Genomic DNA, 16839 nt, shown 5'->3' with positions numbered 1-16839 from the left:
CATACATGGGCACCTCATGTTCACCTCAAGAAACAGAAACATAATTATTTGGCTTTAGTTTGATTTAGTTACGTAGTTGATTAGAAACATGGACAGGGAAATGACCCTAAACACCGCTTGAACATGGCTCATTTTCTTCCATAGTAAACAGAAGTTGAAGATATATGAATTATTTTAGGCTCTAAAATCTGAGATCAGAAATTGCATTGTACTGCTAATCTAAAAAGTCACTGTTTTGTGTTGGTCTTGGGTAGAGTCTCTATTTAAATCTGTTAGTTTATTCTATTAGGTCTAATTGGCCCAGTCGCAGTACTTGAATGAAGCAAATACTGTACATGGACATTGAGTAATACCTCGTATTTGCTCACTTGGTAAAGGAGTGTTGATCTTTGCAATAATCACTTATTCTTGGCAGGGGAAGTAATTTATTTTCAAATATCAACAGACCCTTATTTTTTACCATTTGATTAGTAACTCTTCTCATTTACATATTTATCCACATCAAACATATCTTGTTGCATGTGATGAAAGGGCAATTTAGTCCAGAGGATTATTTAGTATTATTTATGGAGGCGTAAATACTTTTGGATGACAATTCAAATAAAAAATTCATGCTGGCATCTTATTAGAAAATTAGATTGGCATTTCATCAAGCAAACAGTTTAGTTTATGTTTCGTCATTTAGGAGAGAGTGTGGGTAAAAACAAGAACATGAGGAGTTGAAGATTTAAACTCGTAATCAGAGAAATCCATAGGGTGTCGAGGAGTTTGCAATCTGCCTGAGGATATGCTAATCTTGATTATACAGACCATGAATGATCGGGAGGGAAAGAGCGCTTTGACAACATCCTAAAGCAACATCCTAAAGCAGCTGAATCTTTTGGCAACAGAATTACATACTGTATTTGTGTGTTGACATTACTTATACTTTATATCAGATTCCATCTTTGATTAATTAAGGGTTAGTGTAGGACTGAAAAAGCAGGCTATACTCACAGTTCTTTTTTTGTTAATAATACTCTGGTCTACGAGACTATAAAACGTTCACGTGGCTAATCACCTGTTCCCCATTTGTAATCTCCTTTTGGGTATAGCTAAAAAGCCTCACATACAAGGCAATAGTTATGATGTCTATTTGAATTGCTACCTCCCTACAGAGAGGCCCCGCAAATAATATCTAAGCCGGAAGGGGAAACTCAACATGATCTACCTTAGGGAGGGGAGATTATACCTGCTTAATTTAAGCAGCACAAATACTGTATCAGAGCAGCAATTAAATCATCCTGCTGACGTCTCCCATAATCACAGCAAAGAAAGAGAGAGAGAGGTTAGAAATAGCCACACAGGCACCCCCACTGCTCACAGTCCAAAAGGAAGAGATGCCAGCCTTTCAGAAAGAGACATAAAGTAGCTTTAGTGTGCTTACAAAATGGAGGAGTGCACTTTTTCATTCAACCCCAGTTAAGGAACTTTTTTGGTCATGATTGTGTACTTATGACTACAGTACTATCCTTGTTGTAATAGGCTACGTGCCACTTTCCAGCAGTCAATTGACCTAGTGGCCTCAGTGTTATTAATGAACAGTACAAAAAAAATACGTTGAAAATTCAGTGTTTATGTCAAACGGTTTTGTTTTATTTCAGTCTATAAAATGTAATATTAGGATGCAAACTCAAAATGCAATACATTTCACCTCTGAAATGTATATCTGACATGGTACAGGTGTCTTCTTTTTTTAAGCCCATAACCATGTTTGTGAGGTGTATACTTTTATTTCCAAGTAGATCTGTTTAAGACTATCAAGAAACACTCTGTGTGACCCTGATTCAGCCCACTGCAGTAAAAGGTTAAGTGTTAAATGTATCTGCATCACTATTCTACAGATGTGTGTGATATCAGCACACTTGGGTGGAGGAGGGGGCTTGAGATGCAGTGAATTTATTTCGTTTGGATAGGTTTGGACCAGAGCAATACATCAGCCCTAGATATAGGGTGTAAATAGACTTCCTGGGTATCATGATATGGCTTAACAGTCTTGGGAGCAGGTTTGTTTGTGTGGTCAAACGTTTAATGAAAGTCATCATGGTGAAGCCCCAAAATTGCCCTTGCTAGAAGCCTGTGTTTCAGACATAAAGAAGTGGATGGCTGCAAACTTTCTACTTTTAAACTCGGACAAAACAGAGATGCTTGTTCTAGGTCCCAAGAAACAAAGAGATCTTCTGTTGAATCTGACAATTAATCTGGATGGTTGTACAGTCGTCTCAAATAAAACTGTGAAGGACCTCGGCGTTACTCTGGACCCTGATCTCTCTTTTGAAGAACATATCAAGACTGTTTCAAGGACAGCTTTTTTCCATCTACGTAACATTGCAAAAATCAGACATTTTCTGTCCAAAAATGACGCAGAAAAATTAATCCATGCTTTTGTTACTTCTAGGCTGGACTACTGCAATGCTCTACTTTCCGGCTACCCGGATAAAGCACTAAATAAACTTCAGTTAGTGCTAAATACGGCTGCTAGAATCCTGACTAGAACCAAAAAATTTGATCATATTACTCCAGTGCTAGCCTCCCTACACTGGCTTCCTGTTAAGGCAAGGGCTGATTTCAAGGTTTTACTGCTAAACTACAAAGCATTACATGGGCTTGCTCCTACCTATCTTTCCAATTTGGTCCTGCCGTACATACCTACACGTACGCTACGGTCACAAGACGCAGGCCTCCTAATTGTCCCTAGAATTTCTAAGCAAACGGCTGGAGGTAGGGCTTTCTCCTATAGAGCTCCATTTTTATGGAATGGTCTGCCTACCAATGTGAGAGACGCAGACTCAGTCTCAACCTTTAAGTCTTTACTGAAGACTTATCTCTTCAGTAGGTCCTATGATTAAGTATAGTCTGGCCCAGGAGTGTGAAGGTGAACGGAAAGGCTGGAGCAACGAACCGCCCTTGCTGTCTCTGCCTTGCCAAATCCCCTCTTTCCACTGGGATTCTCTGCCTCTAACCCTTTTACAGGGGCTGAGTCACTGGCCTACTGGTGTTCTTCCATGCCGTCCATGGGAGGGGTGCGTCACTTGAGTGGGTTGAGTCACTGACCTGGTCTTCCTGTCTGGGTTGGCGCCCCCCCCTTGGGTTGTGCCATGGCGGAGATCGTTGTGGGCTATACTCGGCCTTGTCTTAGGACGGTAAGTTGGTGGTTGGAGACATCCCTCTAGTGGTGTGGGGGCTGTGCTTTGGCAAAGTGGGTGGGGTTATATCCTGCCTGTTTGGCCCTGTCCGGGGTATCATCGGATGGGGCCACAGTGTCTTCTGATCCCTCCTGTCTCAGCCTCCAGTATTTATGCTGCAGTAGTTTATGTGTCGGGGGCTAGGGTCAGTCTGTTACATCTGGAGTATTTCTCTTGTCTTATCCGGTGTCCTGTGTGTATTTAAATATGCTCTCTCTAATTCTCTCTTTCTCTCTTTCTGTCTTTCTCTCGGAGGACCTGAGCCCTAGGACCATGCCTCAGGACTACCTGGTATGATGACTCCTTGCTGTCCCCAGTCCACCTGGCCGTGCTGCTGCTCCAGTTTCAACTGTTCTGCCTGCGGCTATGGAACCCTGACCTGTTCACCGGACGTGCTTGTTGCACCCTCGACAACTACTATGATTATTATTATTTGACCATGCTGGTCATTTATGAACATTTTAACATTTTAACATTTTGACCATGTTCTGTTATAATATCCACCCTGCACAGCCAGAAGAGGACTGGCCACCCCTCATAGCCTGGTTCCTCTCTAGGTTTCTTCCTAGGTTTTTGGCCTTTCTAGGGAGTTTTTCCTAGGGAGTTTTTCCTAGCCACCGTGCTTCTTTCACATGCTTTGCTTGCTGTTTGGGGTTTTAGGCTGGGTTTCTGTACAGCACTTTGAGAATATCAGCTGATGTACGAAGGGCTATATAAAAATACATTTGATTTGATTTGATTTGATCAACTACTATAGGTGCAGAGACTTAAAATCAAATGGAATATGTACTTTTTACCTGATGGTTAGGAAACAAGTACATATTCCTCTTGATTTTATCTCAAATTTTAGGGCCTCCATTGGTGAGTACATAAATAGTTTTTGAAAACCAACATAAAAATTTAGACATGTCGTGATCTGCAATTTTAAAGGCAGTTGATATGTACCGAGATGAGTTTTCATAACCCGGACCGCTCAAAGATTTTGAGGTAAAATCTGTCTGGCAGACAATGCATGGTCTAGTATCTCTAATGGCCCCATAAGTCCATGTACATAAGAAAGCACTCACTGGAGACAAATATGTCTGCTCCTCCCTTACCAATGGTAATTCTGGCGTTACCTTACTTTTTAAAACAATGCTCTGACTTGAACAAACTTAGCTGTGTATACAGTGCATTCGGAAAGAATTCAGACCCCTTTACTTTTCCCACATTTTGTTATTACAGCCTTATTCTAAAATAGTTTGAATTCATTTTTTCCCTCACCAATCTACACACAATACCCCATAATGACAAAGCGAAAACTGGTTTTTAGACATTTATGCAAAAAAGACCTTATTTACATAAATATTCAGACCCTTTCCAATGAGACTCGAAATTGAGCTCAGGTGCATCCTGTTTCCATTGATCATCCTTGAGATGTTTCTATAACTTAGTTGGAGTCCATCTGTGGTAAATTCAATAGATTGGACATGATTTGGAAAGGCAAACACCTGTCTATGTAAGGTCCCACAGTTGACAGTGCATGTTGGAGCAAAAACCAGGCAATGAGGTCGAAGGAATTGTCGGTAGAGCTCCGAGACAGGATTTTGTCGAGACACAGATCTGGGGAAGGTTACCTAAAATGTCTGCAGTATTGAAGGTCCCCAAGAACACAGTGGCCTCCATCTTTCTTAAATGGGAGAAGTTTGGAACCACCAAACTACAGAGTAAATGATTCAGAACCGATTACCCTCATTACAATGTTCTAAGTATATCCGCCTGAAAGGCTAGTGGTGTAACCTAAGTGTGGCATCTTCGCAATGTATTCAAACTGCACGGTCTCCAAAATGGCAGCCTATCAAAGATTAATAAGAATCCCTTAAAAGAATGCCCTTAAAAATACATGATACAAGAAGGGGGAAAAAAAACATTTTAAATATTGGTGATGCACTTAACGCTATGATTGGTGTTCAAAGATGCACATTGAACAGGAACAACAACCTAACACAACAATTGACCAATTCCTTCAGTTAATCTAGTCAATAGAGTGTGAAGGGGTGGTGTAGCTAAGAGGAGGCTGAAATGGAAAGTGGTTGTTGCTGAGGTGCATTTCCAGGTGAGTATTAGGGAGAGAGTACAGGGAGGCCCTCTTCGGAGAGAGCCCAGGGAGAGAATCCAGGGAGGCAGTACAGCACAGGTGTATGCGTGACAGGACAGATGAATGCGTGTGGAGGGAGCATTTCCCGAATCACTCTCCTTCTGTGACCGTTGAACCAACTCTTTCACCATGCAACCTGCCTCTCTTAAAATCCAAAATAACCTGTGCTTGACTTGACTGAGTGCCCAGACAGTGTTATGAGGAAAATCCTATCTTGATCCATCTCCAATGGTTATTGTGTACTGTGCAACTGCAGTTTGCCTGTTTAAGCTACTGTAACTACAATCACTCGTGTTCATTGAAAGGACACAGTTACAGTTTTATGCATTGATTGTCAAACACATACACACGTGCGGTGCTACATAAAAGGTAGCTGTAGAAGTGCATAAGAGGTTACTTTACCCGAAATATTGAATGAATTAAAACGAGCAGCAATGACCGCTGGAAAATAAGCATCTAATCGACATCCAACCAAATCAATATCTCTGTACCATCTTTGGGGATTAGCAGTGACCTGAGCAGTGTCCATGACAGTACCAATGACATGGTGGCCTGCCTGGGAGTGTGATGCTGATGCATCAGTCCCTGGGGTCTGTGTTATTATGGATGTTTTCAGATGAACAACAGACTATAGAGTCTAGGTCCATGTGAGCAGTTAGCCAGACTCACATTAGCATACTGGTGCCTTATTATCTTGCGTTTAATGATGACAAATAGAGAGGGCTCTGGCAACCTCAGAACATGGAGGCTGGGTATGGGAAGGAGTGGTTGAGACTGTATTACTACTTTGTAGACAAAGACCACAGTGGAAGTGAGTTATGCCGTGGCTGATTCTACTGAAGCTGATAAAGAATTAAGTCTATCAGTGATCTGTACAAAAAGGATGTTTCCCCCACTATGCAAATTAAACAAATGTTCCTATTTATACATTCATGTTTGTTGACTTCATATCAGCATGAAGGGCCCATGTAGATAATTAATTAATCCCTTTCATATATGAAAATGCAAACAATGTATGTGACCAACTATTGGAATTCGTGCTCCACCAGTATGGTACACAGATTAGCTGACAGGAAATTGACATAAAGCCCTAGAATCTGTATATTAATCCAGCAATCATTCCAAGCTGTTGTAAAGCTCTTTGTTCATCATGTCTGTCTATGTGGGGTGACCAGGAGAGCTGTGTCATTTATATAACACCGAACTAAACAATAAGAGTTGAATTAATCTGCAGACAACTGATTGATAAAGCCCTCAACCTGGGCTGTGTACTCAGGCTGTGTAATCTGCCTCCCCTCAAGAAATAAAATAAATAATACACAGGCTCATACCTGTATTATGTGGTTCGTGGTGTTGCTCCAGGTGACATTAAATGCTTATGGACTTTACACCCACTAGTTGTAAATGTATTATAATTAGCCTCCAACAGGAAGTTTTATTCTACACAGGTTGAAAGCTAAGTATAGACTTCTTCACTATCCATTGGATGTCAATGTACCATGTGTTGGCTAAGGGTTAAAGGGGTCATTGCGAGAATATAAAGTAACAACGACAGTAGGAGATGAATAATAATGCTGTCCTCTGTCTTCTTTGCCCTTGTAGATCAAACCAAGACCTCCTCTCTGCACATCGCAGAGCTCTTTCACTGTACCGCATATAATCTACAAAGACCTCTTTTTTTTCAGATGAAACTATGTAATTTGTCTAAAAACAACGGAACAGCGAAGAATTATTTTACACTGGTACCATTCGATTGTATTTATTTGGGGTTATGATAGGTAAAGAATTCAGAATCCCTTTTTTTTTTTAAGTAATCGAATAGAAACACAATGGAATTTTAGGAGCAACACAGATCCAGTAGCGTTATATAGCCGGCGTGGCTGGGGAACATGAGGCTTGCCTGAGACTAGATTCTGTAATTAATTAAATCCCAATTATTTTCCAGGTCAGTGCAAAAAGCACAAGTTTGCTGGGTTATATAAACATGGGCACGTGAGGTTTTGTTATCATCACTCTAAATGTAGTTCCTCATCAGTGTAGATATGTGGGTGGCGATGAGACTGAAACTTCTAGCATTTCCACATGTCGCGTGCAGTACATTGCTTGTGACTCTGATAACTTAAGCATCAGGCGCAGCTGAGAAATTGGGTTCAAAACCATTCATGTGGCGCTAAAAGATATGACAGCATACTCCCTTTCTTTTCATTAAAAGTGCTTGTTGACGATATTATTGTAGACCTGGTGAACCAGCATTCAAATTTCCCACAGATAATTATATCCCTCCGAGCTTCAATTGTTACAAACGAGTACATGGTTTTGTTAATTAAACCAAGGCACCTCACTATCTATGCATGACACAGGCAGCTGGTAAGGCTAGCCATTCAATGGGATGAATTTTAACCAGATAGTGAAACTAAACTGATCTGTCAATGCTAATATGCATAGGGGTTGATGCAAGGACACTGGATCCTGATGTGTATCTGAATGAAACAGTATTTACTATACAACGTGGAATTGATACATGCAAACATTACTCGCCGCTATCCTCATAGGACCCTCAGCGTTGCGTGTCTGTTGTTGTGTATGCGTGTGGGCTAAGTGTTCAGAGGGATTTTGGCAAGCATCCCATTAAAAGATGTAGACTACTGGATACATCTGTTCCTGTTGAATTCAGATGAGAAAGATTATATTTTTTTTGTGAGAAAGATTTTCTGACAATGTTTGTTTGTTTTCAATTCAGAATATTTTCTTTGGAAACACTGAGCATGTTAGTGCTGGGCAAAAATATTTGATTTGTGAAGGGAAAACACAAGACAAACCCTAGGACAGCACATGACATCAGGGTCAAATGTCATGTGTTGTCTCATGGTGTAGGCTATGCATTTGGTTGATTTAAATACATACCTTGTTGCACTTTAATTGAAACAATTTCCCGTGGAATAGATTCTAGAAATGTAGGCTACTGTACCATAGGATATGCTGCTTAGATGTGCCAATGTTCCACAAATTAATGTATGCATATATTGTACTGTACATATTCTTCCAGTGAGCACAATACTGCTTTAGATCAGAGCCAAAGTGGCAAACCTCAAAGGACTGCTAAGCACATGTGATGCCTTTGATGACATCACAAACTTGTAGACACTTCTCAAACACATTTTTTTTGTGTGTGTGTGGGGGGGGGGGGTCTCCCCAGGTGAATGTAAATGGGGACTGACCATTTAGTTATAACTGTCAGACAAATTATATTATCTGATTTTATGTTATAGTAAATAACCCAATGTGACCTCAGAATGAATTACAGCAAATAAGAACATTAATAAGAACATTAATCCCTGTGTTAAACACATTTGGAGACTAAAAGAGACCAGTGAACACCACAGTGCTCATACATTACAGCTAACAAGACAGTTGTTAAAATAGCCCTGAACTACAAACCTCCAAGACCATTTACACCACTGGAACAAAGGGTTCATAAAAGGTTATTCGGCTGTTCCCATAGGAAAACCCTTTTTTGGTTCCAGGTAAAACCCTTTTTGGTTCAATGTAGAACATGAACTTGGAACCAACAAGGGTTATTCAAGAGAGTTCTCATATAGGGACAGCCGAAGAACACTTTTAGGTTCTACATAGCACCTTTTTTTTCTAAGAGTGTAACCTACATCAAGCACCTTGACAACTAAAACGTGTCATATATTTTCTTTCCTATGGAAATCTACCCATTTGCAAAAAAAAAAAAAGTGTCATATTCTAGCTTCCATTTTGAAGATTCATTTTAAAAAAATCTTCATATCACAACCATCGTAACGTAATTCTTGATAATAGGTTTGCAATCCCAGGCGGAAACCTGGGGGGAGCTGTCCGGGGTGCTGAAAGCAAAACCGTAAGGGATCTGCGCATGGTGGCAACTAGTCGCGTAGGCTATAGCCTAGATTACATATTCAGCTCAGTGAAATACATATTGTTTCCATTGTTTACGATGTGAAAGATTTAGCTATAGGATACTTCTTACCACCATATCAGCTGTTTGCTGGATCTATTTAGTAGCACCCAATTGAATACACGTCTGTCGCACGCTCAAACCTGCCAAACCAACTCTCTCTCAACATTTTATGCGGCATTAATGGTCTAGCAAAATAACACCCAAAACAATTTAGGGTGCATTTTTTAAGGACAGTAGCAAGCTAAGGTTTTATGTTCATCTCTCCACATATCTGCTTCCGCGCGATGAAACCACGCATGTGTTGATCTGTGGTGCAGCAACGTGCATCCGTTCCTCTTTGACCCCAGAGTTAATCTGCATTCAGACTGACGATCCAATATATTTCTCAGAATTGGGATATTAGGCTATTCCGGAACCGTTGTATTTATGTAGTTTTTACTATTATTTCGTATGATCGGTCAAGCTTGCTTCGATTCAATCAGTTTTGTGACCGTTTTCCTCAACACTGCAGCAGGTCTACATTTTCCCGAACCGAATGCTAACGCGAGCCGCTTATGCTATTTGCGTAATGTATCACAGTGAGGATAGACAGTAAATAAGGGGACCCGTCCATCTGCAATAAAGAGGAAAAGAAGATGGTGATAATGGCTCCTACAAATGTAGCATCTAAATGCTCGACAGCGATGGCGAATGCTTCCTTCCCTGTGAAGCTATTTCTCTGGGTGTTTTTATTCGCTAATCTTCCTACAAGGTAAGGCTTTTATTAAAATGCAGTCACCAGAGACATGTATGGCCGGGCGAATATGTTTTTGTTCCTCCCTTACTAGAATGAGAGCCCAGCCCAGTTATTTCAATATGTTATGTTCTCTCGAATCTTCGTCTTATGCTTTCTCTCATACACGATCAAACACTGTCGCTTATTACAGGGGGCTTGTTACAGAACCAGAACTCGTTTAGTTAGGCTACATGTCAACCATTGTTTTCGCACATTGCAATGATATGTTAACAGGTTGGTTAGGTAGTGTTGGCCCTGCCAGGTCATTCACTGTAATGTTTAACGTGATTCCAATAGAGCCGTTTTTGGGGAGATTCTGCAGGATGTCCATTATTTTCACGGGTGTATTCGTTGTAGAAGGAATATAATCACGGTTCTGTAGGCTACTGGGCAAAGCTATTCAGATCTGAATAATATTTCAAGCCATTGCCATGAACAAGAACAAATATGTATAAAATAGCATACCATATCTATACATTGAACCATTGCAAATGTAAGCGACTTTTTGCATGTACTGTATAACCTAATTGCATATGTGAAGACCTGGTGAGGGTATAGTCTATTGATGTATGTTCCTTATGTTCCAAGTTCCAAAGCACCACCATTCCCAGAATGTTTTTAAGGTGATGGACTGTGACTACAAACCATCCCGATGTCTTAACGTTTGAGAATATTATACTGATTCACTGCTAACTCCTGAATCTGTGGAAAGAAAATTCTCAGTTGACTTGTCACGAAAAGGCAGCCATTGCACCAAGAAAATGTGAACACTTGAGAAGGAAGCAGATGGTTTAAGGGCTCACATCGCTTCTGTCTTGTGTGCTCCTTGAGGGTGAGAAATGGAGGGTGATAGATCAGTGTTCATTCAATCACCATCGTGGAAAATGTGACCATGGAGCTCTCTGGCCTAGATTAAAATGTCTGCACTGTGTGCGCAATTGTATTCACACATATTTCAGCCTTTAACGTGATTCGACCCTAATTGAATAGGATTCTGTGGTTAAGAATTCCGAAATGTACAGTAGGATTTGCATATGCATCTGGGACCTTTGGTTATATCATATCACAGATCACATGAGCATGTTAATTAGATGCATGAAATGTAATGAACACCTTGATTGCAGCTCATGTTTATCAAAGAAAGACACTGTAAATGTGCATTCTAGTTAGTATATTCTAGGAAGAATACTTACATGATACATACACAGGCACCTGTGAAAGAGCAACACTGTATAGGCTGTCAAGGCTAGGTACAACGTAAGGTTTGGCCTGTCCCTACAAAAGACATAGGGATTTTATTTTGACACATTTATTTGAAGGGTAAAGTTGTTACTACAATTTCCTTACTAGCTATTTGAATTTCAATACTGAGTATGAGTATGACCTATGAAACCACTGTTAGTAACAATAAGATATTCATAACAATAAGATACTCATAACAATAACATACTCATACAATAAGATACTCATAACAATAACAAACTTCCACTCCAACTATTTGGTTTACAGTATACTGGGCCATGCTCCAACGACCACCCATAGTTCACTGTTGGTAGCACCGGCACCCAGGGGAAACACGTGCCCTCTGATGTAATCCCCAGGAAGTATCTGTAAGCCCAGGAAGTTCCAAGGCTTTGCCAGTACGAAGTAGTGTCACAATGAGAGACTACCTGTAGCCTAGTGGCCCTCCCTTGGACCCCACCCCACCCAGGCATTTTCTGTTGTGATGTCTCTGATTTCAAAAGGTCAATAGATCATCACAGGTCAGGTAATCTGTGTTGAGTGGATTATCACAATATGATTATTAAGCCATGCCCTGACAGTGCTGGATTAAGGTGGGCCCTAGGCCAGAAGCATAGAAAACAATAGGTGTATTAAGCTGTATCTCATTGGTGTGCCTTATCAAATAAATGTGTCGTGTTTGGTACATTATGCAACCATTTCAGGCAAACACACTGTACCCACACCATGTACTAACTAGATGGTCAAGTCAGAGCTCCAGTACAGCAAAACTCAGCATGGCGCTACTGTCAAAATATCTATTGTTAATTTGCTCCTCTCGATGTGTCCTCTCGCTGTATACTCTCTTTCATCTCACTTGACATAGTCAACAATGTTGGATGTATGTTGGACAGGTTGAATAGCCTTTTGTCAAAGATGACAACAATACACAACTACAGTATGGCATATGGAGTACATTTGTCAACGGCTTATAAGAACCAAGGGCTTAAATCAAGTAAATCACTGTATTGCATGCCAGAAGCAATGCCCTGGGTTGGAGCCCATGTTGCCCATTGGGTTAAACTGGCCCTGATCATAGCATCTGTTGCTATTACACAACTTATATGTCAGACGAACTGCATCTATAGTGTGATCCCTCAGAATGTCTATGTTACAATGACCTACAGGTGTCTCGTGTCTCTACTGGGCAAAACTTCAATGAATGAAGTGGCTGGCTCGTTCTGTTTTCCTTGATGGAAGGAATTGGAGATAGAAAGGCCTGTAGGTTTGGCCATGCACATCTATTTATGTGCTTTGGGTATTTCTGCATTATTTTGAGAACACATTTTTACAATTGTTCACAAGATATGAAGAGATGAAGCTTCTCTCTCCCTGGTTGAAAGCATTTCTATGTGAAGAATGTAATGTCATGTAATATATAGGTAATGTAATGTGAAGTAATTTAATGTAATGTATTGGTAAAACCTGAGGGGACTTTACTTCTCCGCCGTGACTCAGAGTTTGTCGTCTCAGATACCCATGGGGGAAATGTGAGGACAGTTTTAGATTCTGGGATACGACTGTGATTTGGGTCTCAGTGTTGAACTGATAACACATGTAGCCAGGACCTTCCAGTCAGTATTACAATAATCCTGAAGTAGGACCACAGGGATTTATATATACTTTTGCATTGGACACTTCATTTTCCTGGTGCATAAGGTACCGCTGACTGTGAGGTATCTCAGGATGGTCACTGCTGTGTTAGCCTGTGGGTAGTGTTTTACAATTATCCTGAAAGACACTCTGAATATGGGCCGCTGGGCCTATTCTTAATCCTAAAAAGCAAGTTTATTTTCAAAGGGCACAGGGCATAAGCCTACTGTAGTGGGTAAACTGAGGATGATACTTTTTCACAGTATTTATACATATAACCTACTTCCTTAAATTCACACCTGCATGACACTTAATGTGTAGAGAATTACAGAAGGCCTACGTAGTCCCATCTTTCAGTTGAGCTGTTCTGTTTTAACCAATCAGCTTTCAGTCCTTCCAGGATTCTGCGATCACTTTTTTTGTTGCAAAATTCCCTGCATATTATGGTAGGGCTTGCAAATTTGACCAATCGCCGCACTATTTCCGCATAAAAAAAATCAGTTACTCACAATATTATTGCATAAAACTGACCCATCACCGCAGTACAAAAATAAGGCTTGCAATTTCGACCAATCCGCACATTTACCGCAAAACATGGTTCAATCAAGCGACTCGTCAGCAAACGTTTTCCTTCATCAGTGCATTTTCGCGACAAATTGGACAAAACCATTGCATATTTCCATGCAAAATGTCCGAATCGCTACAGCTAAATCAAACATTTTTGCCTGCAAATTTCACAAAAAAATCCCTGAGAAATCCTGCAGGGACTGAGCTTCAGTGTGTTATTGGATTTTGACTTGGATTTACCATCTTCTGCTAGCTAGTTCCCTCACAAACCTGTGTGTAGGCCTGCCGTTCCTTTTTTTCTTATCTGAACTGTTGATACAAATTAAACCAAGAGTCTTGTGCCTCTCAAATTGGCCTAATCTGCCCTAAGTTTTATTTCATCATTGTTTATTTAGTTATTTAACCTTTATTTGTCCAGGTTAGTCTCATTGAGAACATCTCTTTAAAAAAAATGTATTGTTGGAAAAGAAATCCTCATGTTTCTAATCTGTCTGATTCCATTTAGTTAGGATCATCTGAGTTCACGAATATCGCTGCTGCAAGAGGTGAGATAATCAGGGCAGGCCACCACAGGTCAGTTGATCTGTCACTAATAGCTCTGTGTCCTCAGGACAGGGCACCGGGAGGGAAGCCATTTGACAAAATCTCTGCGAAACTGCAATCTCACTTTCCATGAAATGAACAAACATAGGCATTTTCATATTGTTCCACCAGGGATATCCTAGTACCTTCACTATAGCAATAACACGCAAACTGGTGTGAGGACCTCCATTAAGGCAGTCTGTGTTATTGTATTTCATTAAGATTGTGCTAGCTAGCATAATGAGTCTTCATTAGGTGTAATGATTGTAAGAATGGTGACTAGTGATTGCCTAGTGTCTTGTGTGTGGTTGGCTGCATGGGAAGAGAGTTCGGAGGGCCGTGCCAGCATTAGCCACAATCGCAAACACAGGGAAATGATAGCTTACGGAAACGTGACATACTATCAACAGGGAAGCAGGGATTTTTCCACATAATAATATTATGCTCAAGAGACCATTTTAAGTACACATCAAAATTATCACAGCCTTTTTTGTAACATTTGAAATGATGGTTTAGTCACTGATTTGGGTGTCTTAAATGTATATTGGTATTTGATGAATTCTTGGTTTTGATAAACATTTAATCAGACAGCATATTTAACAGTACTCACGTAACCTGCATTTTCAAATACATCCTAAATGGTTTCATGAAGACCGTGCTTCACATGCTGACGTTTGAGTTCTCTTTTCATCTGATAACAGTTTTCACATGATGCAACCACTGTAAAGGACAATTTAAACATTTGAGTATACAGTAGGAAACAGTCCTCTTGTGGTTAGCTAGGCCCTTCTCAATAGAGGTAGCTACAATAACATTAGTGCACTCCAGTGCACTCCAGCATCACACTCTAGCTTGGACATATTTATGGGCCTCCCTTTACCAAATGAACCACTGATACTTCAGATCTGTCTGAGGTACATGCACAGATTTCTCTTTCATCCAGCCACTTCTGGAGGATTTCCATTGACAGTACAGAGTTCTGTTATAACCGAGTAACAGCACCTGAATGCTATTGGCTCAACTCTGTAGTAGATTAAAACCCACAGATCTAAAATGTTCATTCTATTTCAATGTACATTCTAGTTCTATGATTCAAATCAGATCCATTTACAGTGTCCAAGATGGCCCAAAAAGATCCAAGCTGTCCTGAATCCGTCTATGAAGTTTTAATGTGAGGGTGGTGCCGCCACATAGGAATATTGAGCACTTAATGCTGCCTCAGGAAGACTGGTAGTCAAAACACGATATCCTGCACCATACCTAAGTGCATGAAAAAGCCATTAGAGAGATATGTGATGTGTGTCTTTTGTTTTTGCACCATGGAAGAAAAAAAAATTCAAAGCTCAAAAGCCTCTCTCTGCTCAAAGGGCTTCCGGTGGCTGGCTGTTCTCAAGGTTGTTTATTATATATCCCTCAGATGCCATGGTTACTGAGTTGGGGTGAGCTCTGGAGCTGTGAGTTCTGATACAATGGAAATCCTTCATATTCCATCGTATTGTGCCATTGGCAGTAACAACCTCCCAGAACCCACAATCTGTGTTTGTTAGGCTGATCACACACTCCATGGCAGTTTGTTGCCATTAGCACTTCTAGATCAAGCTCATCTGTGGTGTACTCCAATGCACCATTATTAGCCTATATATCTGTCTCCAGCCTCAGTTTCCCAGACCCATTTCAAAACACATTTTATTCAGCATGCAATTCAGTTAGCTGACTCTTGGCTGTGTGAAACAAACATTTATGAGGATTGTTGAGACGTCTTAATGCATTGAGACGTTTTACAGATGTGAGCCAAGTCTCAAGACTGACCCTTCTGCTTGAGCACTGAAAAGAGTGCAGAAAAACCAAAGAATCCTTTTACAAAATCTCCCAAATGAAACACTGTCTGTACCTTGTATTTCTTCAGGGTTGTGGAAGGGTTTTGGTAACGGAATTATCTCTCCCCATGTTTCTCCCCTAACTGGGTTTTTGGGGACTTGGTTGTCTTTACAAAATCTCAGAAATGGAACAACAGGTCAACTGTGTGTACCTTGCATTTATTCAATGTTTTATGAAAGGGTTTTGGTAACGGAATGTTCTCTCGCCATGCTTTTCTCACAACTGTGTTTTTGGGGACTATGGCACTATTCATTGCCATTATCCTCAGTTCCAGCCACGCTGTGGGACTGGTGTAAGTTTGTGAGGACTTTCATGTAGGGCAACACATAGAGATCAGTTGCAATCAGCAGGAGTTCTTCCCTTTTATCCCGTTTCTGGCTTGTCCTTTAATTTCAACCAGAGGGAAGTGCACATTTGTAAGAACGGAGCCTCAACGCATAGCAAGCGTAGCCTAGCGTGATGTGGTGGTCTTTGCTGTGCTGATGTTGTGGAAAGTCGCTGATTTTCTCTCTTTTCATTTGACCTCGCTGCTTATAGCGCTGGTGGAAAAATCATTTATTCATATTTCCTCTGTTCCCTTTTTCTCTCCTCAGCTCCATCCAGACTGAAAATGACGATGATGAAGTGACAAACAAAACTTGGGTGTTGACTCCCAAAGTGTACGAGAGCGATGTCACCAACATCCTAAACAGCCTACTAGATGGCTACGATAACAAACTGCGACCAGATATAGGAGGTAGGTGTCATACCAACGCACATTGATTGGCTGCTGCTGCTGCTATGGCCGCCCTCCCCGTTACCAATCTTCATTCTCATCAACATCGTCAACACAAGCCATGAGGGATGAGCAGACACCATC

The 16839-nt window shown here is 40.7% G+C and overlaps 1 protein-coding gene across 4 annotated transcripts in view; it reads left to right on the top strand.

Moving 5' to 3' along the window:
• Positions 1–9321: 9321 nt before the first annotated feature.
• The window catches only part of gabrg2 (gamma-aminobutyric acid type A receptor subunit gamma2), a 68707-nt gene continuing 61189 nt past the window's right edge, over positions 9322–16839 (top strand). For 2 of the 4 annotated variants that reach the window (XM_045693401.1, XM_014136810.2), the window contains exons 1-2: positions 9322–10055; positions 16574–16716. In XM_045693401.1, the coding sequence (XP_045549357.1) occupies positions 9940–10055; positions 16574–16716 (259 nt within the window). In that variant the 5' untranslated portion in view covers positions 9322–9939. The remainder of the gene's footprint in view (positions 10056–16573; positions 16717–16839) is intronic. The other 2 variants (XM_014136812.2, XM_014136809.2) reach the window with 1 other exon arrangement.

The sequence above is a fragment of the Salmo salar genome, chromosome ssa13 (assembly GCF_905237065.1).
Source record: "Salmo salar chromosome ssa13, Ssal_v3.1, whole genome shotgun sequence".
In the NCBI taxonomy this organism is placed as follows: Eukaryota; Metazoa; Chordata; class Actinopteri; order Salmoniformes; family Salmonidae; genus Salmo; species Salmo salar.
Note: the sequence above shows the minus strand (reverse complement) of the source record. Positions and strands in the feature narration are given on the sequence as shown.